The sequence below is a fragment of the Oncorhynchus gorbuscha genome, linkage group LG01 (genome assembly GCF_021184085.1).
Source record: "Oncorhynchus gorbuscha isolate QuinsamMale2020 ecotype Even-year linkage group LG01, OgorEven_v1.0, whole genome shotgun sequence".
NCBI lineage: Eukaryota > Metazoa > Chordata > Actinopteri > Salmoniformes > Salmonidae > Oncorhynchus > Oncorhynchus gorbuscha.
In genome coordinates this window covers 23,299,392-23,326,410 of record NC_060173.1, presented here as the reverse complement: position 1 = coordinate 23,326,410, position 27,019 = coordinate 23,299,392, and the positions used below count along the sequence as shown (strand labels likewise).

At 44.4% G+C, this 27,019-nt stretch overlaps 1 protein-coding gene across 1 annotated transcript; it reads left to right on the top strand.

Annotated features, from left to right (window-relative positions):
* The first annotated feature begins 715 nt into the window (after positions 1-715).
* Positions 716-15,001, top strand: LOC124034927 (mitogen-activated protein kinase 12-like). The gene is made up of 12 exons (XM_046348324.1): positions 716-2,310; positions 4,470-4,599; positions 5,081-5,139; positions 5,341-5,452; positions 5,581-5,610; positions 8,966-9,013; positions 9,370-9,484; positions 11,205-11,276; positions 11,517-11,596; positions 11,695-11,773; positions 13,753-13,926; positions 14,398-15,001. The coding sequence occupies exons 1-12, from the start codon at positions 2,192-2,194 to the stop codon at positions 14,463-14,465; spliced, it is 1,086 nt and encodes a 361-aa protein (XP_046204280.1). The 5' UTR covers positions 716-2,191; the 3' UTR covers positions 14,466-15,001.
* The last annotated feature ends 12,018 nt before the right edge of the window (positions 15,002-27,019 follow it).

Sequence of the window (27,019 nt, the reverse complement as noted above, 5' to 3'; positions counted from 1 at the left end):
TGAAACCAAAATTGAACTTTTTGGCAACAATGCAAAACGTTATGTTTGGCGTAAAAGCAACACAGCTCAGCACCCTGAACACACCATCCCCACTGTCAAACATGGTGGTGGCAGCATCATGGTTTGGGCCTGCTTTTCTTTTCAGCCGGGACAGGGAAGATGGTTAAAATTGATGGGAAGATGGATGGAGCCAAATACAGGACCATTCTGGAAGAAAACCTGATGGAGTCTGCAAAAGACCTGAGACTGGGGCGGAGATTTGTCTTCCAACAAGACAATGATCCAAAACACAAAGCAAAATCTACAATGGAATGGTTCAAAAATAAACATATCCAGGTGTTAGAATGGCCAAGTCAAAGTCCAGACCTGAATCCAATCGAGAATCTGTGGAAAGAACTGAAAACTGCTGTTCACAAATACTCTTCATCCAACCTCACTGAGCTCGAGCTGTTTTGGAATGAGGAATGGGAAAACATTTCAGTCTCTCGATGTGCAAAACTGATAGAGACATACCCCAAGCGACTTACAGCTGTAATCGCAGCAAAAGGTGGCGCTACAAAGTATTAACTTAAGGGGGCTGAATAATTTTGCACGCCCAATCTTTCAGTTTTTGATTTGTTAAAAAAGTTTGAAATATCCAATAAATGTCGTTCCACTTAATGATTGTGTCCCACTTGTTGATTCTTCACAAAAAAATACAGTTTTATATATTTATGTTTGAAGCCTGAAATGTGGCAAAAGGTCGCAAAGTTCAAGGGGGCCGAATACTTTCGCAAGGCACTGTATTGCCTACATTTTCCAGGAAGCTTCAAAACTTTTGTGGAATTTGCTTTTGTGGCTTGTTCCTTGGTCACTTGAATTTCTTTAACTTTTGATATGTTATGGCTCAAAGTTTAGTTGTTCATAATATTGAAAAAACCATTCCATTAAAATAATATTTTTGGAAGTTGGAATGTTTTACTCGGAGGTAAAAAGGAAAACTGCGTGCACTAATCAAACGGCTTGTCTTCTCTTGGGCAGAGCTCAAGTCTGTTAATATTGATCAGTTGGAGCTTTTCCCTCAAAAGAAAGGAAAAAACATTGATTGTAATAGTACAGACTATCCTAAAGTTATAATCCCTCACAAAAGCCAATGAGATTCTTACATTATCGTTTTTATTTCCTTGTTATTAAAGTAGATATGATATTCAATATATTTTCTTCTGAGAGCTTCCTCTATATGTGAATTGTAGTCAGTAAACTTCAACAAAAATCTATATGGGCTGTTGTCACTTTATGCACACCCATGCATAGGCCTACATATGCACAACAGTATAGTCTACATTGATTTATATTCCAGCTTGTCTCTTCATGTCTAGGTTATGTAACATTGCATGTGAAGTATTGATGTTGCTCATGTTAAACAGTAAATACTAGAGCCTGCCACACCTACCATAAAATATATTTTCTTTGTTTCTTTGCAGAAATGTTCATAAAAAGACAAGCAATTTTATTTAACTATTTCAAGATATGCTGTTTCTTTCTCCCAAACATGTTGGACAAGTTTGTGCATTGTATCCTCGTATTGTGTATATTATGTCTGTTCCTCAGGCCTACACACAACTTTTCGAGTCTCTCCAACCAACCTTGGCGCTGTGGGAGGAATGTCTGTACCCTTGTGGACTCCTCAATGCACATGTCCCAGCAAGCACTGAATACACTACACTGTAGGCTACACCTCAACATGGCCAATGCAGAAAGACATATAATGGAGCAGCAACATCAAACAGGCCTGTAAAGATTTAACTTACACACAGTCATACGTGTATTCTGTCCTGGGTTTGACTTGTATACCATTGATATTCCGATCTTCCAGGTTATATAGTTATCTAATAATAGGGTGCTTTCTTGAATCTATATTCTACTCTGCAGACATGTGAAAATGACAAACTTGTCACCGTTTATTTGTCCAAACAGACCTCATACAACATTAATCAGCAGTTATAGTGTGCACACAGCAGTGGATGTGTTGTCACACCACGCTTCATAAGACGCGGGAGTGGCTGTGCTCTGGTTGACCCCTGCAAGCGGCGCCTAGTTGCGCGTTACGAGAATTTCAAGAACGCATAGGTGGGACTATGGGTGTGTAAACGAAACTGGGAAATCACCTCTTGGGACACATAGTGAATTTGTTAAAAAGTGGTCAAATAAGATGTCGAGCCGGACCAGACCTGGCTACTGTCGCCAGGACGTGAACAAAACCACCTGGGAGGTACCGGTGCAGTACCGGGAGCTGAAACAGGTGGGGACGGGGGCTTACGGTACAGTCTGGTAAGTGTCTTGGCAACTGGGGTCGAAAGAGATGTAACAACTAACGTTATGTATGTCTTGGTGCACTTTGACATAGTTTAGGCTATTCTAAATGTTATAGACCTAAAGCGGTGTGGTTAAATTTCGCATATAACTATGTTTTGTTTGTTTTCCAAGTTCGAGAGAAAACAGCACCTTTTGAGTTTCACGCCAAAGCGAGGGGCACTTCCTTATTTGAGGGCCGATTTCTCTGTATCACCTCAACCCATTTTGACATTTCACAGCCTTTTTGCGTTCTCATCTCACTGGTCTTTGGAAGTGCCCATCTTGAATAGGATACTCATTCTAATAATGTAGGCTAAACTACAGCCTAGAATAGAATGTCAATATGTATGAAACTCAAAAATTAAACTAAGTGTGTATTATTCCTACATCACTGAAAAGTTAAACGCTCAGAAACAGATCTTTAAATAATATACGCATTGCCATTGCACTGTAGTCACATGACCTTTTTGTGACTGGCAGCATCCTTACATTGAGTACAACAGTATGAATCATAATGCATATAAAAACTAGTGGTCAAACAGGGAAATGGTTCCAATCGTTTTTGCAACATTCATTTTTTTAAATATATTATACACTGCTCCAAAAAATAAAGGGAACATTAAAATAACACATCCTAGATCTGAATGAATGAAATATTCTTATTAAATACTTTTTTCTTCACATAGTTGAATGTGCTGACAACAAAATCACACAAATTATCAATGGAAATCAAATTTATCAACCCATGGAGGTCTGGATTTGGAGTCTCACTCAAAATTAAAGTGGAAAACCACACTACAGGCTGATCCAACTTTGATGTAATGTCCTTAAAACAAGTCAAAATGAGGCTCAGTGGTGTGTGTGGCCTCCACGTGCCTGTATGACCTCCCTACAATGCCTGGGCATGCTCCTGATGAGGTGGCGGATGGTCTCCTGAGGGATCTCCTCCCAGACCTGGACTAAAGCATCCACCAACTCCTGGCCAGTCTGTGGTGCAACGTGGCGTTGGTGGATGGAGAGAGACATGATGTCCCAGATGTGCTCAATTAGATTCAGGTCTGGGGAACGGGCGGGCTAGTCCATAGCATCAATGCCTTCCTCTTGCAGGAACTGCTGACACACTCCAGCTACATGAGGTCTAGCATTGTCTTGCATTAGGAGGAACCTCTGGCCAACCGCACCAGCATATGGTCTCACAAGGGGTCTGAGGATCTCATCTCGGTACCTAATGGCAGTCAGGCTACCTCTGGCGAGCACATGGAGGGCTGTGCGGCCCCCCAAAGAAATGCCACCCCACACCATGACTGACCCACCGCCAAACCGGTCATGCTGGAGGATGTTGCAGGCAGCAGAACGTTCTCCACGCCGTCTCCAGACTCTGTCACGTCTGTCACGTGCTCAGTGTGAACCTGCTTTCATCTGTGAAGAGCACAGGGCGCCGGTGGCGAATTTGACAATCTTGGTGTTCTCTGGCAAATGCCAAACGTCCTGCATGGTGTTGGGCTGTAAGCACAACCCCCACCTGTGGACGTCGGGCCCTCATACCACCCTCATGGAGTCTGTTTCTGACCGTTTGAGCAGACACATGCACATTTGTGGCCTGCTGGAGGTCATTTTGCAGGGCTCTGGCAGTGCTCCTCCTTGCACAAAGGCGGAGGTAGCGGTCCTGCTGCTGGGTTGTTGCCCTCCTACGGCCTTCTCCGTGTCTCCTGATGTACTGGCCTGTCTGCTGGTAGCGCCTCTGGACACTACCCTGACAGACACAGCAAACCTTCTTGCCACAGCTTGCATTGATGTGCTATCCTGGATGAGCTGCACTAGTGTGGGTTGTAGAGAGTTGTCCAGAGTTGTCAACTGGCTGAATGCCAAAATGTAACAAAAGATCTACTCAGCCTTCCAATGTGGTTCATTTGTATTTGTTGTGAGTTGTACTACAAAGAAGCATCACTTTCTATGTTTGGCTGGGAAATGGTGTACAGGTGGTGGGAAGGGATGTTTAAAAATGGAATTAACCTGATTCTGCAATTGTATAGGACTCTAAGCTTAAATTAAAGTTTTAAATCACCTTTTGAGGACCTTGTACTTCTTTCTCTCTCCCTCCAACACCTCAACCTCATCTCCATGTCTGTCTCCAGCTCTGCGGTGGACTTCAGGACAGGGACCAAGGTGGCCATTAAGAAGCTCCACAGGCCCTTCCAGTCTGAGCTCTTTGCTAAGAGGGCCTATCGGGAGCTGAGGCTGCTCAAACACATGAAACATGAAAATGTAAGACCTGCAAGCCTATAGTCCAAAATCAGCTCTTATCCTGTTTCAATGCATTACTTTAGTCCTTGAGGTTTGTTGTCCTCAAGGTGTTTCCTACCCTGAGTGACACTAAGTAATTGCAATCAAGTAGGACAGCTGGTGTTTTAATAATAATATATTTTTTAAACTTGCTCACCCACAGAACAGCAAAATAAGACGGAATATTATAAATATTTCAACAAGAACATAACTGTATATTAATATCAATCTCTTCCCGTTGAGCCAGTTACCGAAAGGTCGCTGGTTCGATTCCCTGAGCAGGCTAGGTGAAAAATCTGTCAATGTGCCCTTGAGCAAGGAAATTATCCAGAGCGACTTACAGGAGCAATTAGGTTTAAGAACATCTGTTTAGTGACTTACATGTAAATGTAGCCTATAATATATCAAATACAACCCTTATTAAATACCTCATGAGTTGTTTCTGTTCTCTCCCTGGGACCAGGTTATTGGCCTTGTCTATGTATTCACTGCAGACCTCTCCTTGGACAGATTCCATGACTTGTGAGTACACTTGTGTTTTCATATTTTGGCACAATAGCTCACGAACCTCAAGTAAACTAAAACAGGAGACACAATATCCACATTCCACCCATTGGATTTTTAGCCAAGTCTTTGTTCCATCTTTCCTCTTCATGTTGGTTGGTTATTGTGAAGATAATAGACATTTTAGTCTCTCGGAATCTGTCCCTCGCTGTCTCTCAGCTATCTGGTGATGCCCTTCATGGGAACAGATCTGGGGAAGTTGATGAAGTTACAGAATCTCTCGGAGGACAAAGTACAGTTCCTGGTGTATCAGATGCTGAAGGGACTCAAGGTGGGTCTCACATAGCTACAAACAATCTCATAGATACATATTTCTACACATGCAGTCCATAAATACAACTTGATTTGACCCTACTGCTGTATGTTATTGTTGGAGATTGTTGTCGTCTTTTATTACAGTATATCCATTCTGCTGGCATCATTCATAGGGTGAGTGAATCTCCTTTTTCCTGTGTGTATCAAATCAAAGTGTATTTGTCATGTGTGCCGAATACAACAGGTGTAGACCTTACAGTGAAATGCTTACTTACAGGCTCTAACCAAATAGTGCCAAAAAATAGGTAAGTAAAAAATAAAAACAACAGTGAAAAATAACAGTAGCGAGGCTATATACAGTAGCGAGGCTATATACAGTAGCGAGGCTATATACAGTAGCGAGGCTATATACAGTAGCGAGGCTATATACAGTAGCGAGGCTATATACAGTAGCGAGGCTACATACAGACACTGGTTAGTCAGGCTGATTTGAGGTAGTATGTACATGTAGATATGGTTAAAGTGACTATGCATATATGATAAACCGAGAGTATCAGCTGTGTAAAAGAGGGGTTGGGCAGGGGGGAGGCACACAAAGCAAATAGTCTGGGTAGCCATTTGATTACCTGTTCAGGAGTCTTATGTCTTGGAGGTAAAAACTGTTGAGAAGCCTTTTTCTCCTTGACTTGGCACTCCGGTACCGCTTGCCATGCGGTAGTAGAGAGAACAGTCTATGACTGGGGTGGCAGGGGTCTTTGACAATTTTTAGGGCCTTCCTCTGACACTGCCTGGTGTAGAGGTCCTGGATGGGAGGCAGCTTAGCCCAGTGATGTACTGTTCTGTACGCACCACCCTCTGTGTTGTGCCTTGCGGTCGGAGGCCGAGCAATTGCTGTACCAGGCAGTGATGCAACCAGGCAGGATGCTCTCGATGTTGCAGCTGTAGAATCTTTTGAGGATCTCAGGACCCATGCCAAATCTTTTTAGTTTCCTGAAGGGGAATAGGCTTTGTCGTGCCTTCTTCACGACCGTCTTGGTGTGTTTGGACCATTCTAATTTGTTGGTGATGTGGACACCAAGGAACTTGAAGCTCTCAACCTGCTCCACTGCAGCCTCGTCAATTAGAATGGGGGCGTGCTCGGTCCTCCTTTTCCTGTAGTCCACAATCATCTCCTTAGTCTTGGTTATGTTGAGGGATAGGTTGTTATTCTGGCACCACCCGGCCAGGTCTCTGACCTCCTCCATATAGGCTGTCTCGTCATTGTCGGTGATCAGGCCTACCACTGTATCTGCAAACTTAATGATGGTGTTGTAGTCGTGTCTGGCCATGCAGTCGTGGGTGAACAGGGAGTACCGTAGTGGACTGAGCATGTAACCCTGGGGGAGTCCAGTGTTGAGGATCAGCGTGGCAGATGTTGCTACCTAACCTCACCACCTGAAGACGGCCCGTCAGGAAGTCCAGGATTCAGTTGCAGAGGGAGGGGTTTAGTCCCCGGATCCTTAGCTTCGTGATGAGCTTTGAGGGTACTATGGTGTTGAACCCTGAGATGTAGTCAATGAATAGCATTCTCACATAAGTGTTCCTTTTATCCAGGTGGGAAAGGGCAGTGTGGAGTGCAATAGAGATTGCATCATCTGTGGATCTGTTTGGGTGGTATGCAAATTGGAGTGGGTCTATGGTTTCTGGGGTAATGTTGTTGATGTGAGCCATTACCAGTCTTTCAAAGCCCTTCATGGCTACAGACACGAGTGCTACGAGTCTGTAGTCATTTAGGCAGGTTGCCTTTGTGTTCTTGGGCACAGGGACTATGGTGGTCTACTTGAAACATGTTGGTATTACAGACTCAATCAGGGACATGTTGAAAATGATAGTGAAGACACCTGCCAGTTGGTCAGCACATGCCCGGAGCACACGTCCTGGTAATCCGTCTGGCCCCGCAGCCTTGTGTATGTTGACTTTCTTAAAGGTCTTACTCACGTCGGCTACGGAGAGTGTGATCACACAGTTGTCCGGAACAGCTGATGCTCTCATGCATGCCTCAGTGTTACTTGCCTCGAAGCGAGCATAGAAGTGATTTAGCTCGTCTGGTAGGCTCAAGACACTGGGCAGTCCGCGGCTGTGCTTCCCTTTGTAGTCTGTAATAGTTTTCAAGCCCTGCCACATAAGACGAGCGTCGGAGCCGGTGTAGTATGATTCAATCTTAGCCCTCTATTGACGCTTTGCCTGTTTGATGGTTTGTCAAAGGGTATAGAAGGATTTCTTGTAAGCTTCCGGGTTAGAGTCCCGCATCTTTAAAGGGGCAGCTCTACCCTTTAGCTCAGTGTGAATGTTGCCTGTAATCCATGGCTTCTGGTTGGGGTATGTACATACAGTCACTGCGGGGACAACGTCCTCGATGCACTTATTGATAAAGGCACTGACTGATGATGTCAATGCCATCGGAAGAATCCCGAACATGTTCCAGTCTGTGATAGCAAAACAGTCTTGTAGTTCAGCATCTGCTTCATCTGACCACTTTTTTATAGACCGAGTCACTGGTGCTTCCTGCTTTAATTTTTGCTTATAAGCAAGAATCAGGTAGATAGAGTTGTGGATCGATTTACCAAATGGGGGGCGAGGGAGAGCATTTGGTAGAACTGATTTAAGTTTCCCTGCATTAAAGTCTCCGGCCACTAGGAGCTCTGCCTCTGGTTGAGTGGTTTCCTGTTTGCTTATTTCCTTATACAGCATCTGTCTGTGGCGGTAAATAAACAGCCACGAAAGTATTGCTGAAAACTCTCAAGTAGTGAGGCCTACAATTTATCACAATATACTCTACTTCAGGCGAGCAAAATCTAGAGACTTCCATAGATTTCGTGCACCAGCTGTTGTTTACAAATATGCACAGACCCCCCCCCCTGTCTTACCAGAGTGTGCTGTTCTATCTTGCCGGTGCAGCGTATACCACTCTAGCTGAATATCCATGTCATCACTCATCCACGATTCCGTGAAACACAAGATATTACAGTTTTTGATGTCCTGCTGGTAGGATATTTGTGATCCTACCTCGTCTAATTCATTGTCCAATGATTGCACGTTGGCAAGCAATATTGACGGTAAACGGCAGCTTTCCCACTTGCCTCCTGCGGCTCCTCACGAGGCATCCCGCTCTGTGTCCTCTAAACCTGCGTCTCCTCGTCTTGCAAATTATGGAGATGTTGGCCGTGTCGGGTGTTTGGAGAATGTCCTGTGCTTCCTGCTTGTTGAAGAAAAAATATTTTGTCTAATCCGCGGTGAGTGATCTCTGTCCTGATATCCTGAAGCTCTTTTTTTGCCCTAAGATACAGTTGCAGAAACATTATGTACAAAATAAGTTACAAATAACACAAACTCACATAATAGCACAATTGGTTGGGCGCCTATAAAACTGCTGCCATTTATTATGGCGCCATTTTCACACGAGTGTGTGTATGCACGAGCCCGTGTAATGCAAGTGTGTGTGCGTGTGTGAGGCCCAGCAAAATGACCCACTTAATGTTTGTATCTGCAGGACCTCAAACCTGGGAATCTGGCTGTTAACCAGGAATGTGAGCTCAAGGTACACAGTCACACACACAGTGCTCTGAAAACCTAAATAAACATTCCACCATTGTGTCCAGCTCCACTGTCAATAACTCAGTCTGTGGCTTAACGGCCTCTGCACAGGCCAACAGACAACATTTCACTCTGTCGTCATGGTTTGATGTTTGAGCACAGTTTTGCAATAATAATAACTTGCATAGTATTTAGTAGTCATAAACTGTCCCATTGATGTTCAATTTATTATTAGTCGGACTGATTTTGTAGATAGCATGTGGTTGTTTTACCTTAATTGAATGAAGAGTGTGTCTGCTGAATGACTCAAATGTAAACGTGTTGTCCAGTAATAATAAAAGCATGTTGTGTCTGTGTCAGATCCTGGACTTTGGATTGGCGCGGCAGGCTGACAGTGAGATGACTGGCTACGTAGTGACTCGCTGGTACAGAGCCCCAGAGGTCATCCTCAGCTGGATGCACTACACCCAGACTGGTCAGTACACTACGCAAAACTAATCTTAATTGGTCCAGGATTTGTGTTTGTAAGCCACTGATGGTTAAGGCTAATAATGGAATACGTACAATTGATCCTAGATTGGATCCTCTACAAGGATGTAAAGTAATCTGAGTGGTCTACGTAGATGACCGTGTCCACTGAATGCATTGCATACTGTATGTAGTGTACATTGAAGCCTATGGATGATGGTAGAATGTCCATTAGGGGGTGCTCTGTTCTGTATTTTTTCCTGGTGATAAATGCACTCAAACATGGTTTTATTAGCTCTGAACACCAGTCATGTTAATTGAGGTCCTTTCTACCAAAAACTGTATATTCATGACTGCCTTGTCAGGAAACTTAAGGAGAGAGATGCTGCTTACAAACACAGCAAGGTGACCAGGGATAATTGTATGGTTAAACAGTACAGATATGACCTACGGACGACACAATCGCCATTACACTGCCCTCATCCACCTGGACAAAAGGAATCCATATGTGAGGATGCTGTTTGTCTGCAGCTTGGCCATAGTGCACTCTAAGCTCACCACAAAGCTTACGGCACTGCATTTACATTACATTTAAGTCATTTAGCAGACGCTCTTATCCAGAGCGACTTACAAATTGGTGCATTCACCTTATGACATCCAGTGGAACAGCCACTTTACAATAGTGCATCTAAATATTTTAAGGGGGGTGAGAAGGATTACTTTATCCTATCCTAGGTATTCCTTAAAGAGGTGGGGTTTCAGGTGTCTCCGGAAGGTGGTGATTGACTCCGCTGTCCTGGCGTCGTGAGGGAGTTTGTTCCACCATTGGGGGGCCAGAGCAGCGAACAGTTTTGACTGGGCTGAGCGGGAACTGTACTTCCTCAGTGGTAGGGAGGCGAGCAGGCCAGAGGTGGATGAACGCAGTGCCCTTGTTTGGGTGTAGGGCCTGATCAGAGCCTGGAGGTACTGAGGTGCCGTTCCCCTCACAGCTGCGTAGCACTGGGACTGAACTCCTCTCTATGCAATTGGTTCCTGGACTTCCTGACGGGCCGTCTTCAGGTGGTAAAGGTAAGCAACATTACCTCCTCCGCTCTAATCCTCAACACGACTGTGTCCTCAGTCCCCTCCTGTACTCCCTAATACCCACGACTGCATGGCCTCACACAGTTCCAACTTGGTGGTGGCACGACAGTAGTAAGCCTGATTACCAACAACAACGAGACGGCCTACAGACACACTGACAGCGTGGTGCCAGGTTAACAACCTCTCCCTCAATGTCAGCAAAACAAAGGAGCTGATTGTGGACTTCAGGAGGAACCACATTTGGCACGCCCCCATCCTCATCAACTGTTCCTCAGCAGTTTGAATCGGTCAAACCACACAGACACCTTGGTGCAGAAGGCACGACATCGACTCTTCACCCCCCTAGAGGCTGAAGAAATGTGTCCTGTCCCCGATGGCCTTCAGTGTTCTACAGTATCACCATTGAGAGCATTACCCCCCCCCCCCAAAAGAAATGAACATTTACCCTGCCCCTCCCCCGATGTATATTTATTGTTGTAAATATATTTTTTCATTCACCTTTCTTTTTGACCTGCACTGTTGGAGCTCAGAGTTTAAGAATTTCACTGTATCCTGCAATTACATCTGCGACCCTGTTCACGTGACTAATAAACTAATCTAATGTAATCAGTTAACAGTATTCTCTCCTTTTCTTCTCTTCTTAGTGGACATCTGGTCAGTGGGCTGCATCATGGCAGAGATGCTGTCGGGAAAACCACTGTTCAAAGGCAATGACCGTATCCTGATTTGACATGATCTGACCTGCCCCTGAGCCTTCCCATCCACTGTTGCACAATGCACTTATACAATTCTATTACTGTGGTTAATGCTGTTTATTGTGGAATCATGCGTGTTTCCATTTGTACTTTTCAGTTTACCTGACTATAACTAGATTCTACCCCAGGTGGTTCTGTTTCACCTTTACTGTAGATATTATGTGTTCACTATGTAGTTTGACCTTGACCTGTGGAGCACAGACCTGGATCAGCTGACTGAGATCATGAAAATCACCGGGACGCCCACTCAGGACTTCATCACCAAACTGCAGTCTCAGGATGTGAGTCATACACATACTGTACTTGCAGGCCAAACACATACTATATGCCGCCATGCACATTGGCCTTCATTTAAATATGTTGACATTCTATTTCTCAGGCAAAGAACTATGTCAAAAGCCTTCCCAAAGTGCAAAAGAAAGACCTTCAGGAACTCTTTTCCAAAGTCAACCCACAGGGTAAAACTATCACCATTGCATATAGTGAATCTGCAGAATCCCATTGGCATGACTACTGTGTGCTGTCTTTATCTCTGTCTTTATCTCTCTGTTTAGATGTACAGTGGGTCAAACAAGTATTTGGTCAGCCACCAATTGTGCATGTTCTCCCACTTAAAAAGATGAGAGAGGCCTGTCATGTTCATCATAGGTACTTCAACTATGACAGACAAAATGAGGGGGAAAAAATCCAGAAAATCACATTGTAGGATTTTTAATGAATTTATTTGCAAATTATGGTGGAAAATAAGTATTTGGTCAATAACAAAAGTTTATCTCAATACTTTGTTATATACTCTTTGTTGGAAATGACAGAGGTCAAACGTTTTCTGTAAGTCTTCACAAGGTTTTCACACACTGTTGCTGGTATTTTGACCCATTCCTCCATGCAGATCTTCTCTAGAGCAGTGATGTTTTGGGGCTGTTGCTGGGCAACACAGACTTTCAAGTCCCTCCAAAGATTTTCTATGGGGTTGAGACCTGGAGACTGGCTAGGCCACTCCAGGACCTTGAAATGCTTCCTACGAAGCCACTCCTTTGTTGCCCGGGCGGTGTGTTTTGGGATCATTGTCATGCTGAAAGACCCAGCCACGTTTCATCTTCAATGCCCTTGCTGATGGAAGGAGGTTTTCACTCAAAAGCTCACGATACATGGCCCCATTCATTCTTTCCTTTACACGGATCAGTCGTCCAGACGGGCCTGGACATGTACTGGCTTAAGCAGGGGGACACGTCTGGCACTGCAGGATTTGAGTCCCTGGTGGCGTAGTGTGTTACTGATGGTAGGCTTTTTTACTTTGGTCCCAGCTCTCTGCAGGTCATTCACTAGGTCTCCCCGTGTGGTTCTGGGATTTTTGCCCTCCGTTCTTGTGATCTTTTTGACCCCACGGGGTGAGATCTTGCGTGGAGCCCCAGATCGAGGGATATTATCAGTGGTCTTGTATGTCTTCCATTTCCTAATAATTGCTCCCACAGTTGATTTCTTCAAACCAAGCTGCTTACCTATTGCAGATTCAGTCTTCCCATTCTGGTGCAGGTCTACAATTTTGTTTCTGGTGTCCTTTGACAGCTCTTTGGTCTTGGCCATAGTGGAGTTTGGAGTGTGACTGTTTGAGGTTGTGGACAGGTATCTTTTATACTGATAACAAGTTCAAACAGGTGCCATTAATACAGGTAACAAGTGGAGGACAGAGGAGCCTCTTAAAGAAGAAGTTACAGGTCTGTGAGAGCCAGAAATCTTGCTTGTTTGTAGGTGACCAAATACTTATTTTCCACCATAATTTGCAAATACATTCATTAAAAATCCTACAATGTGATTTTCAGGATTTTTTTCCTTCTCATTTTGTATGTCATAGTTGAAGTGTACCTATGATGAAAATTACAGGCCTCATCTTTTTAAGTGGGAGAACTTGCACAATTGGTGGCTGACTAAATACCCTTTTGCCCCACTGTATGTATTCCCTCTGTTCTGTTTAGATGTATGTATTCCCTCTGTTCTGTTTAGATGTATGTATTCCCTCTGTTCTGTTTAGATGTATGTATTCCCTCTGTTCTGTTTAGATGTATGTATTCCCTCTGTTCTGTTTAGATGTATGTATTCCCTCTGTTCTGTTTAGATGTATGTATTCCCTCTGTTCTGTTTAGATGTATGTATTCCCTCTGTTCTGTTTAGATGTATGTATTCCCTCTGTTCTGTTTAGATGTATGTATTCCCTCTGTTCTGTTTAGATGTATGTATTCCCTCTGTTCTGTTTAGATGTATGTATTCCCTCTGTTCTGTTTAGATGTATGTATTCCCTCTGTTCTGTTTAGATGTATGTATTCCCTCTGTTCTGTTTAGATGTATGTATTCGCTCTAAGTGTATTGAGACTGTGATGATGTACTTTAAAATGACATTTTACTTGATTTTATTCAATATCTCCCTTCGTTTCATCTCCAGCGGTGACAGTTCTAGAGTGCATGCTGCTGCTCGACCCAGAGAGTAGGGTGATGGCGGCAGAGGCCCTCGCCCTGCCATACTTCTCAGAGTTTAGAGAGCCAGAGGAGGAGACTGAGGCCCAGCCTTACGACCACTCGGTAGACAACTCTGACTTGTCCCTGGAACAGTGGAAACGTAAGGAGGGGAGGGGTGTATTCATTAGGCACCAAACAGAAGAAAACAGACTGAAACAGGGAGAGATTACCTGAACTTGTCCAATAGCAACGATTGTTTTTGTTTTCCATTTGCAAAACGTTTGCTACTGTGTGCCGTAATGAATACAACCCAGGACAGAGGAGAAGACGTGTCAATAGGGACCAGTTTGTTTTCATTGGTTAACATTATTACATTAAACCATTATTGAAGGCATTTTTAAAGGATATCCAGTGGTCTTGTTTGGTGTGAAAGTCGTCACGCTGTGCAGGCCTCCCTGGAATAGGGACTTATTTTTTAGAATGTTTGTGTTGCTGATGGATTTTACAGTGAGCTACTGCAATATGCACATTTGCAGGATTTCATTCTCTACAATGAATTTAAATGAAAATCCTTCTATATGTAAACACTGTTATTTATGTCTTCTCTCTTCCTCCATTTGTTTGTTCACAGGTCACATGTTCACAGAGATCTTGTCTTTCCAGCCCCAAGTGGTTGAGTCCAGGGAAACCGCACTGTAAGGTGAAGTGTCGCACATGGAAACCAACCCCCACCCACCATTTGTTTTTACAAGTGTCCTCCTCTGTTAATCCAACATTCTCAGACTGTAATGTTTGTCTGGGTTTACTCCTCACGTGTGTATATTTTCAGCTATTTTCATACCACTCTTGTTGGCTCCTGGATCAAGCGCTTGTCAAGACAGCGATTTTTGTCATTTAGGATAAGACGTTGTTTGTCCTTTGACTATAATTCTAGGACGTTTCCGTGTGTGTGTGTAGCTGTGTAGTCTAAACATGTCTGTGACCCCTACTGATGTTTCCTTAACCTTCCTTTTATCACCTTAATGAACAATGGTACAGGTCCAAACATCTGAAACCATTTACTAAAGTGTGAGCACAGCAGCAGTTATTTGATGACACAGTTTGCAGACACATAAAAACCATTGGTGGTCTGCAAAACGTTGCACAATTTTTTTTTTTTTTTTAAATATAAGCCGTTTACTGTAATTTTGCTTACATTGGATATTTTTTTATTTATTAAAACATCATTGTTTAAAGACGTGTTTTTTTTCATGCATACCTCTTTGTAGATATTTATATAAAGGATAATCCACCTGACTAAGTCAACTCTTTTGTGAGAAATGCTTTTGTGTTTTGTGTTCCCTTTGCCATCTCTTGTTGGATACAAACCTGTATTGTTGCTTTCAAGATTGGTACAATAAGGAAGCTTCTTACCCCCCAAATATGGTCATTTCCTATCAGATAACAGTAGAGGGCAGCACCTTCACAAAAACAGATGTTTTCCAGGACAGACGTGGCTCCCAGTATTATTGTACTCGACAGTTTCCTCTTCATTTATCAAACATCAAATCAAATCAAATGTATTTATATAGCCCTTCGTACATCAGCTGATATCGCAAAGTGCTGTACAGAAACCCAGCCTAAAACCCCAAACAGCAAGCAATGCAGGTGTAGAAGCACGGTGGCTAGGAAAAACTCCCTAGAAAGCCTAGGAAGAAACCTAGAGGAACCAGGCTATGTTGGGTGGCCAATCCTCTTCTGGCTGTGCCGGGTGGAGATTATAACAGAACATGGCCAAGATGTTAAAATGTTCATAAATGACCAGCATGGTCCAATAATAATAAGGCAGAACAGTTGAAACTGGAGCAGCAGCACAGTCAGGTGGACTGGGGACAGCAAGTAGTCATCATGTCAGGTAGTCCTGAGACATGGTCCTAGGGCTCAGGTCCTCCGAGAGAGAGAAAGAGAGAATTAGAGAGAGCACACTTAAATTCACACAGGACACCGAATAGGACAGGAGAAGTACTCCAGATATAACAAACTGACCCTAGCCCCCCGACACATAAACTACTGCAGCATAAATACTGGATGCTGTGACAGGAGGGGTCAGGAGACACTGTGGCCCCATCCGAGGACAGGGCCAAACAGCAAGGATATAACCTCACCCACTTTGCCAAAGCACAACTTAACATCCTTAACATCCTGAGACAAGGCTGAGTATAGCCCACAAAGATCTCCGCCACGGCACAACCCAAGGGGGGGGGGCAACCCAGACAGGATGATCACATCAGGGACTCAACCCACTCCTCCCAGGGACGGTATGAGAGAGCCCCAGTAAGCCGGTGACTCAGCCCCTGTAATAGGGTTAGAGGCAGAGAATCCCAGTGGAAAGAGGGGAACCGGCCAGGCAGAGACAGCAAGGGCGGTTCGTTGCTCCAGAGCCTTTCCGTTCACCTTCCTGGGCCAGACTACACTCAATCATAAGACCCACTGAAGAGATGAGTCTTCAGTAAAGACTTAAAGGTTGAGACCGAGTTTGCGTCTCTGACATGGGTAGGCAGACCGTTCCATAAAAATTGAGCTCTATAGGAGAAAGCCCTGCCTCCAGCTGTTTGCTTAGAAATTCTAGGGACAATTAGGAGGCCTGCGTCTTGTGACCGTAGCATACGTGTAGGTATGTACGGCAGGACCAAATCAGAGAGATAGATAGGAGCAAGCCCATGTAATGCTTTGTAGGTTAGCAGTAACACCTTGAAATCAGCCCTTGCTTTGACAGGAAGCCAGTGTAGGGAGGCTAGCACTGGAGTAATATGATCAATTTTTTTGGTTCTAGTCAGGATTCTATCAGCCGTATTTAGCACTAACTTAAGTTTATTTAGTGCTTTATCCGGGTAGCCGGAAAGTAGAGCATTGCAGTAGTCTAACCTAGAAGTAACAAAAGCATGGATTCATTTTTCTGCATCATTTTTAGACAGAAAGTTGGACATAACACTCAACACTCAACATAATGAGTGATATTCTGTGTTTCAATCATATCTCAATATTATCTACAGCATGTAGATCCCAAATAAATAGCTAATATTGTAAGCCTTTACTTTCCTCAAAATATCAACACGGAGTGTAGAAAACATTAAGAACACCTTAATATTGAGTCGCACCCTACCTTTTGCCCTCAGAACAGCCTCAATTCAAGGTGTCAAAAGCGTTCCACAGGGATGCTAGCCCATGTTGACTCCAATGCTTCTCACAATTGTGTCAAGTTGGCTGGATGTCCTTTGGATGGTGGAACATTCTTGATACACACGGGAAACTGTTGAGCGTAAACCCAGCAGCGTTGCAGTTCTTGACACAAACCTGGCGCCTGGCACCTACTACCGTACCCTGTTCAAAGGCACTTATATATTTTGTATTGCCATTTCACCCTCTGAATGGCACACATACATAATCCATGTCTCAAGGCTTACATTTTTTTATTTAACCCGTTTCCTCCCCTTCATCTACACTGATTAAAGTGGATTTTTACAAGTGACATTAATAAGGGATCATGACTTTCACCTGGTCAGTCTGTCATGGATTGAGCAGGTGTTCTTAATGTTTTGTACACTCAGAGTATTACCATTCATAATTTGAAATCTGATTCTCAGATTCTACTGTTTCTTAAAATTTTCCACCAACTGCAGAATGTAACATGGTGGTCTTGACTGACCCCTGACCTCCAGGATCCTAGGTCCCGTCAAAGTTCCCTCTAACCCTTCGGTGCGTGTGTATGTTGTGTTATCCATCCCTTTAAGGTGCTTGATGTGGTTCAGTCAGAACTCACCAAGTTCTGTTCCCTACCTCAGACTCGAAACGGTTTGGAAAACAATTTTTGTACCCTCCTCTACCATCACACCACGAACCACCGCTCCTCTACCGCCCCACCACTGACCACCCCTCCTCTACCGCGCCACCACCGACCATCGCTCCTCTACCACCCCACCACTGACCACCCCTCCTCTACCGCCCCACCACTGACCACCGCTCCTCTACCGCCCCACCACTGACCACCCCTCCTCTACCGCCCCACCACTGACCACCGCTCCTCTACCGCCCCACCACTGACCACCGCTCCTCTACCGCCCCACCACTGACCACCGCTCCTCTACCGCCCCACCACTGACCACCGCTCCTCTACCGCCCCACCACTGACCACCGCTCCTCTACCGCCCCACCACTGACCACCGCTCCTCTCCCGCCCCACCACTGACCACCGCTCCTCTACCGCCCCACCACTGACCACCGCTCCTCTACCGCCCCACCACTGACCACCGCTCCTCTACCGCCCCACCACTGACCACCCCTCCTCTACCGCCCCACCACTGACCACCACTACTCTACCGCCCCACCACTGACCACCGCTCCTCTACCGCCCCACCACTGACCACCGCTCCTCTCCTGCCCCACCACTGACCATCACTCCTCTACCGCCCCACCACTGACCACCCCTCCTCTACCGCCCCACCACTGACCACCGCTCCTCTACCGCCCCACCACTGACCACCGCTCCTCTACCGCCCCACCACTGACCATCGCTCCTCTCCCGCCCCACCACTGACCACCCCTCCTCTACCGCCCCACCACTGACCACCGCTCCTCTACCGCCCCACGACTGACCACCACTCTTCTCCTTAATCCCAGCTCCCATCCTCGCAGGAGGCCGTTTGGTAGACCATCATTGTAACTAAGAATTTGTTCTTAACTGACATGCCTAGAAAAGGATTAAGAAAAGGATTAATTAAAAATAAATAGTCGGTGTAGCTATTTATCAGTCATATTGCTTGGGGGATAGAAGCTTTAAAATTTTTATTTTATTTTACTAGGCAAGTCAGTTAATTAGAACAAATTCTTATTTACAATGATGGCCTAGGAACAGTGGGTTAACTACCTTGATCAGGGGCAGAACAACAGATTTTATTTTACCTTGTCAGCTCGGGTATTTGATCTTGCAACCTTTAGGTTACTAGTCCAACGCTCTAACCACTAGGCTACCTGCCGCCCCTGTTCAAGAGCCTGTTAGTGTCAGACTTGATGCACCGGTACCTCTTGGCGTGCGGCAGCTGGGTGGTTGGAGTGACAATTTTCTGGGCCTTCTTTTCACATCGCCTGATTATAGAGGTCCTGGATGGCAGAGAGCTCAGCCCCAGTGATGTACTGGGCTGTCTGCACAACACTCTGTGGAGCCATGCAATCAAGGGTGGTGCTATTGCCATACCAAGCAGTGATGGAGCCAGTCAATATGCTGTCAATGGTATAGCTGTAGAGGGCCCATGCCAAACTCAAGCTCCTGAGGAGGAAGAGGCACTGTCTCACTTTCTTCACAAGTGTGCGTTTTAGCTTGAAGTTGCCTACCTGCTCCACTGCCACCCCTTCAATGTGGATGGGGGTGTGCTCACCCCCCCTGTTTCCTGTAGTTCACGATCAGCTCCTTGGTCTTGCTGGTGTTGAGGAAGGGGCTGTTGCTCTGGCACCACACTGCCAGGTCACTTACCTCCTCCCTGTAGACTGACTCATCGTTGTCGGTGATCAGGCCTACCACCGTCGTGCCGTCAGCGAACTTAATAATGGTATTGGAGTTGTGCGTGGGTGAACAGGCAGTACAGGAGGGAACTAAGGGTCAGCGTGGCGGAGGTGTTGTTACCTACCCTCACCACCTGTGGTTGGCCCATCAGGAAGTGCAGGATCCAGTTGCAGAGCGAGGTGTTCAGACACAGAGTCCCTTGGTGACGAGTTTGGAGGAGACAATGGTGTTGAACGCTGAAATGTACTCAATGAACAGCATTCTCACATAGGTAATCCTCTGATCTAGTTGAGTGAGGGCAGTATGGAGAGTAATAGAGATTGTGTTGTCTATGGATCTGTTGGGACGGTATGGGAGGGTGGAGTTTAATGTGTGCCATAACCAGCTCCTCAAAGCACTCCATGATTACAGAAGTGAGTGCTGATTACAGAACTGTGGTGTGAAGCCTTAGAGTTCTTAGGAACAGGAATGATTGTGGTCATCTTAAAATGACTGTGAACTGTTCTGTGCATGCTCTGAGAATTCGCCCTGGAATACCGTCAGGGCCCTAGGCCTTGCAGGTGTTAACCTGATTAAAGACCTTTTTCACGTCGGCCTTGGAGAGCAAGATCACCCAATCCTCAGGGTCGGTGACGGCCCTCACACGCGGCTCGATGTTGTTGTTGATTATATGACAATATTTTAGATTGAGAATAATTTTATTACACAATTTCTGATATCACATGTCTTTTGTTTTACTTTCCTGCATAAGTAAAGTCAGGATTATGCCTCTACTGCCATTAATTCCAATTAGACTGGTTTGGTTCTCAATGACCAATATGGCTGCCATTTTCATCCCATTCTGGAACTTTGAGGGATTATGGCATAGCCCGTCTAGTCATTTAATGGAGATCCTGTCATAAACCCTAGATTACAGGAAATGACGGCAGCGTAGCCTAGTGGTTAGAGCGTTGGACTAGTAACCGGAAGGTTGCGAGTTCAAACCCCAAGCTGACAAGGTACAAATCTGTCGTTCTGCCCCTGAACAGGCAGTTAACCCACTGTTCCCAGGCCGTCATTGAAAATAAGAATGTGTTCTTACCTGACTTGCCTGGTTAAATAAAGGTACAATTAAAATAAATAAATAAATAAATACAGGAAATGAGCTACAAAACTGCTCAGACCATGTGGGGGGCCACTGACAGGAGCACATGGTTGGGCTCCTCTCTCTGTGGCTTTGATCCCCTGTCTTATTTTCAAAGCAAGTTGTATCTTGAGCTGCACATTTCTGCCCTCTGCCCCTTGATCCTCTCCCCTCTCCTCTTTCTACTCTCCCCTCTCCTCTTTCTACTCTCCCCTCATTGGAGGATGTTGACTGTTGAGGTGGGGGGATAGAGTACAGTATGTGAGGAATCAGAACAATGTCCAAGCAATGACACATCCCTGAGTCACTCTGGTGTCTTAAAGAGGAATGTCAGTTATCAGGGTGTTTATTCTATGTGTCTATGGGAGGTACATCGGAGATCTAAGCCTTTCCCTATAGGATATCTCTAAAGGCCTCTGTTTCTATTCTACTCTGATGCCTGCATGCCAATACACAATGCACTGCAGGAGGAGAGCTGTCACCATTCTACCACACCACAACTCAGCTCTTACTCCGGTAGATTTGATTAAATAGGACCCCAAGTATTCACAAATGGCATCAGTGCTTTTAAAGTTGATGACACTGCTCTCAAAATGACATGGCGTGTTGTCTTATCGCTTTAAAATAAATGTCCAGAGATGATTAGTTATTAGTGGTCCACAGTTTAGATTGATGCTCGTACACTGAGCATGTTTGACTCTGTCTGTATATTTGTGTGTACAGTATAACTCTATACTGTATATTTAATATCTCGTAGAAGCAACAAACACCCTATTTGTGTACTTCATGTGCACTATGTGCTAGGCTCAAACATCTGGAACCAATCTGAGATCGAGATTCAGTCATCAATTCAACATCTCCATTTTGTTGAGTTATCAACTAATGTGAATTCAATGTGAAATCAACAAAACATGTCACCATGACATGGGATTAGGTTAAAAGATGGGTGAAAAAAGACTAAATTCACTTATGTTAATGACTTTTTGTGATTCCAATAAGTTTTCCATGTTGATTCAACATCACATTACATTTTTTTTGTTGAAATGACATGGAAACAATGTTGATTCAACAATTATTTTGCCTAGTGGGTATTTTACAGCAGCCTGTGTTTCCGCATAAATGACTGCGTTAGTAGTACTACTCTTTTATATAAAGGAAGAGATGTTCTGTAAGTGAAAAGAGATTTATATAAGCAGCAATGCAATGTAAAGTTGAGCATTTACTGTAGTAATGCTCTGTAAATGTAGTAAATATGAAATATTAGGGTTCCTATATGCTGTGATACACAACTTTTCCAGAGATATCTGTCCAGCAGAGCCTAGGAATGCACAATTGTCCAGTTTGAAACGTCTCTTTACCATTTTCCAGACCTGCGTGCATGAGTTTTGAGCAATTGTTTGGGCGTGAATAGGCCTGTGTTTATTGTCCGAGAGTGTTTATTTTTCCATTTGCAGTCATATTGTGTATGTGCGTGCATCTGTATTTGTCAAGTAGATCACTCTGATATTCCCCTGGTGTAATGTGGTCTCTCTCGCTCTCTCACTCTCTCTGCCCCATTGTCTGTCTCTCTCTGAAAGGGGCAAGCACACATGTCTGTAGCTCCTTTGAAGGAATCCCTGCGCTAGACAGGCAGGGAGAACGGGAGGAAATTCAAAAGGCTCACATGTTCCCTGTGAACCAACCCACCAGTTCGGCTCTGGGAATCCTCTCCTACAGCTCCCCTGAACTCAGGGCTGGATAGAGGGGGTATATACAGTGCCTTGCGAAAGTATTCGCCCCCCTTGAACTTTGCGACCTTTTGCCACATTTCAGGCTTCAAACATAAAGATATAAAACTGTATTTTTTTGTGAAGAATCAACAACAAGTGGGACACAATCATGAAGTGGAACGACATTTTTTGGATATTTCAAACTTTTTTAACAAATCAAAAACTGATAAATTGGGCGTGCAAAATGATTCAGCCCCCTTAAGTTAATACTTTGTAGCGCCACCTTTTGCTGCGATTACAGCTGTAAGTCGCTTGGGGTATGTCTCTATCAGTTTTGCACATCGAGAGACTGACATTTTTTCCCATTCCTCCTTGCAAAACAGCTCGAGCTCAGTGAGGTTGGATGGAGAGCATTTGTGAACAGCAGTTTTCAGTTCTTTCCACAGATTCCCGATTGGATTCAGGTCTGGACCTCACACTCAAGTTTTCCATGTTTTTGTCTTATTTCTTGTTTGTTTTTGTTGTTCTTGTTTGTATTTTGCATCTTCAAGGTGGTAGGCATGTTGTGTAAATCAGATGATAGAACCCCCCCCCCCCCAAAATCAATTTTAATTCCAGGTTGTAAGCAACAAAAATAGGAAAAATGCCAAAGGGGGGTGAATACTTTTGCAATCCACTGTATACACTACACTAATTTTCACTATAAAGTAGTGCACTACCTATGGAATAGGGTGCCTTTTAGTGCACATCCATAGTGGAGGTATATGCTGGTGAAGTGCACTAAAACCCCACCCCTATGCATCCCAGAGAGCAGTTACTTCTATGGGGCCTACAGTTGATTGGAGTGGGATAAAGGTCCTCTTATAGCCAAAGGTTTGAACCACAGATCACACTGGAAGTCAAAGTTAACACCGCGTCTCATATTGGCTTAACATGGAGAAGGGCATGGTTTGGGCCTGTTTCTTCTTTTTTTTTGGTGTGAAGTGAGGATTTTGGACATCCGTAATCTGGTTCTCACCGAAAGTATTGAATACAACTGTCAGAAAGAGTGAAAATATTATTTTAACTGAATCAAGCATCTGTTGCTGTTTTTCCAGCTATGTGGAGGGCCTTTCCTTTTGTTTTGCACTCTTTGTTTTTCTGTATGATGTTATATTTTCTCAATTTCTATCATAGATCAGACTAAATGTGAGATGTGTATTATTGAGATCTTTGTGGCCCAATGATTTGTGGCCCAATGGTTATGATACATGATATGATTCAGACCTCCACGGGGCAATGCCTCCTGCCTCAGTACATCAGTTTATGTAATAACAGATTCACCAAACACAATGGAACCTCTTGCTTAATTTGTATACTGCCAAATATCAGATGGTGTGAAGTTGGATTACAGGGTAACTTTATAAAACTTCTGTGAAATTGACACATTATGGACACCGATAGTTCAGCCTAGCTGTGCCCAATCATCTGCCATGTTGAGGCAGTCCCTCCTTGTGTGTTCTTTTTATTTACAGCCTGACGAAGACCTTCAGGTCGAAGCCGTTGCACAATAGAACTACAGGAGTAATCACCAGTGTGCAGGTATCTATTTTTTCTCATTATTTTACTTCTTGCACCTGCATGTTACTGGATATGCGTACACTACTTCAAAGCTGATTTAGTTAACATATTTACTTAATTTGGGATGACATACAGGGATCACTTATGTAACAGACGTGGGCAGTATTTGGAGAATATGTAAATCCTGAATGATTTTATGATCAAGTGGACATATTGCCCGCTGTCCACCAGAGCAGACCCCAACATCACGTCTGTTATCCCTCACCATGGGTGATAAACCCAAGAGAGAGGGGGTCCAAGGAATCATGGGTAAGGCATTGCTAGGGGGGTCAAAGGTCACAGTCTATCACTGTAGTCTTCTTTCTCTTTTTCTATTGGGTTGGAAGGGAGGGAGCGGGTGGGTGGAGGGGGCACTCGTGGTCAGGTCAAGGTTGAGAGAGCCGCATGTTCCCAATGGAGTAGTCTTCTAGGAGTAATTAGGACTGTTTCTGGTCGAAGACACCTTCAACTGGTTGCATGATCATTTGTGAAAAAACGTTGAACTTGTTCCAGCCAGGTTTATGCTCTGTTATGTAATGGAATGCTAAGACACAACACGTTAACATCAATTTAAATGTTACCCTGATTGTATGCGATTATCACATTTTTAAATAAACATCACATGGTTTATATCTGTTTTAAGGATGGAAGGATGAACTGTTCTTTCTCTCGCAGCCTCTTGCTAATGAAATAAAACATATAGCCTTTTTGAAATATATGCCCAGGTTTGAAACCCTTAAACTTAAGATATGGAAGCTTTCAACATCTTCAAAGTCTATCCAACTTAACACGTTTAGAGTGGATGATTTATTACAGCTTTACAGACTTACGAAGAGTGGGAAGTATAACAGAAGAGTTAGCATTTTCCCCCTACTAAAGCCGTCCCTCGTTGAATTAGGGAATAACGGAAACTTATGCAGACACACGTGGAGGAGGGAGGGCTGAGGGCAGAACAGTGAGGCTGAGCTCTGGGGGTGTTGGTTGTGAGGAATGGCTGTTTTGTCAGGGATGCCAGGGAGCTCTGTGGTTCAGACTGACTGGGCTGCAGGCCCACAGACAGGCCTCTGAGAGACTCATGGCTTCCCATGTGGTTGGGGAAACACAGTAGGCCACATAGTAGACCACATACATCCAAATATATAGAGATTTTTATATATAATAGTAGTATTGACAAAATGTATTGTTAGATCAAATTCCTTTTCCACTTGTGTAAAAACAACTGATCAGATTCATTATTATGCAATTATAATTAGATTCACATGCAAAAATTGCTATATCGATACATGAATTTAGCGCATTATAAAGAGTTACATTTTAGGATCCAGCTGAGATTTACCTTACACTTTAACAGGAAGCTCTGTACCAATAGGGCATTTGGTTTATGAGTTTCAACCAATGAGGGTACTTGTTGAATTTATAGTACCAAGTCACTTCTGATCCTGAAATATGATTTACTTTAGTTTAAAGTTGTTAATCTCTGTCTTTGGAAACCTCTTCCTCCGTGTACTTTTCAGCAGAATGCAGAATGTCTTTAAATGTTATTTCAAGATAGACTGAACTGAAGGGAGGTGATGTGAGGTCCTTCTGTGGGTTGGAAGAGGCAAGGAAGGTGTGTGTGTGTGTGTGTGTGTGTGTGTGTGTGTGTGTGTGTGTGTGTGTGTGTGTGTGTGTGTGTGTGTGTGTGTGTGTGTGTGTGTGTGTGTGTGTGTGTGTGTGTGTGTGTGTGTGTGTGTGTGTGTGTACATGAGTGTACATTGTGTGTGTGTGTGTGTGCTGCTGGCAGATGTGCAGGGTTATAATTTTACAGGATGTTTTTGGGGAACTCTGTCGGTGTGACCCCGGTCCCCTGTACCCACTCAATTACTGGCCATGATGATGTGTTTAAATCTACATGATGCTCTGGTGACCTCTTGGTAATGTGAAGCATAATATACAGTGCCAGTCAAAAGTTTGGACACACCTACTCATTCAATGATTTTTTATATTTTTTTTTCTACATTGTTACTACATTTTTGCAATTCGTTCCAGTCATTGGCAGCAGAGAACTGGAAGGAAAGGCGGCCAAATGAGGTGTTGGCTTTGGTGATGACCAGTGAGATATACCTGCTGGCGCACGTGCTACAGGTGGGTGTTGTTATCGTGAGCTGAGATGAGGCAGAGCTTTACCTAGCGTAGACGACCTGGAGCCAGTGGGTCTGACGACGAATATGTGGTGAGGGCCAGGCGACTCGAGCATACAGTCTGCAGTGGTGGGTGGTATAAGGGGCATTGGTGACAAATTGGCACTGTATCCACTGTATCCAGTTTGCTGAGTAGAATATTGGAAGCTATTTGGTAAATGACATCGCTGAAATCCGGTAGGATAGTCAGTTTTGCGCCTTGAGTGAGGCTTTGTTGCTAAATAGGAAGCCGATTCTAGATGTTTAATATTTTATCTGTTATTTTACCATGTAAGTTGACTGAGAACATGTTCTCATTTACAGCAACGACCTGGGGAATAGTTACAGGGGAGAGGAGGGGGATGAATGAGCCAATTGTAAACTGGGGATTATTAGGTGACCGTGATGGTTTGAGGGCCAGATTGGGAATTTAGCCAGGACACCAGGGTAACACGCCTACTCTTACTACAAATCAAATCAAATTTATTTATATAGCCCTTCGTACATCAGCTGATATCTCAAAGTGCTGTACTGAAACCCAGCCTAAAACCCCAAACAGCAAACAATGCAGGTGTAAAAGCACGGTGGCTAGGAAAAACTCCCTAGAAAGGCCAAAACCTAGGAAGAAACCTAGAGAGGAACCAGGCTATGTGGGGTGGCCAGTCCTCTTCTGGCTGTGCTGGGTGGAGATTATAACAGAACATGGCCAAGATGTTCAAATGTTCATAAATGACCAGCATGGTAAAATAATAGGTTTGGGACAGGTAGCACGTCCGGTGAACAGGTCAGGATTCCATAGCCTCAGGCAGAACAGTTGAAACTGGAGCAGCAGCATGGCCAGGTGGACTGGGGACAGCAAGGAGTCATCATGTCAGGTAGTCCTGGGACATGGTCCTAGGGCCCAGGCCAGTTGAAACTGGAGCAGCAGCATGGCCAGGTGGACTGGGGACAGCAAGGAGTCATCATGTCAGGTAGTCCTTGGGGCATGGTCCTAGGGCTCAGGTCCTCCGAGAGAGAGAAAGAAAGAGAGAAGGAGAGAATTAGAGAACGCACACGTAGATTCACACAGGACACCGAATAGGACAGGAGAAGTACTCCAGATATAACAAACTGACCCTAGCCCCCCG

Bases quoted from the DNA above. Each gene is read 5' to 3' on its own strand.
- LOC124034927 (XM_046348324.1), top strand. From the start codon at position 2,192: ATGTCGAGCCGGACCAGACCTGGCTACTGTCGCCAGGACGTGAACAAA. The intron at 11,277-11,516 runs GTATCCTGATTT...TGTGGAGCACAG, and splicing joins ACTGTTCAAAGGCAATGACC to ACCTGGATCAGCTGACTGAG. The intron at 11,597-11,694 runs GTGAGTCATACA...TCTATTTCTCAG, and splicing joins CCAAACTGCAGTCTCAGGAT to GCAAAGAACTATGTCAAAAG.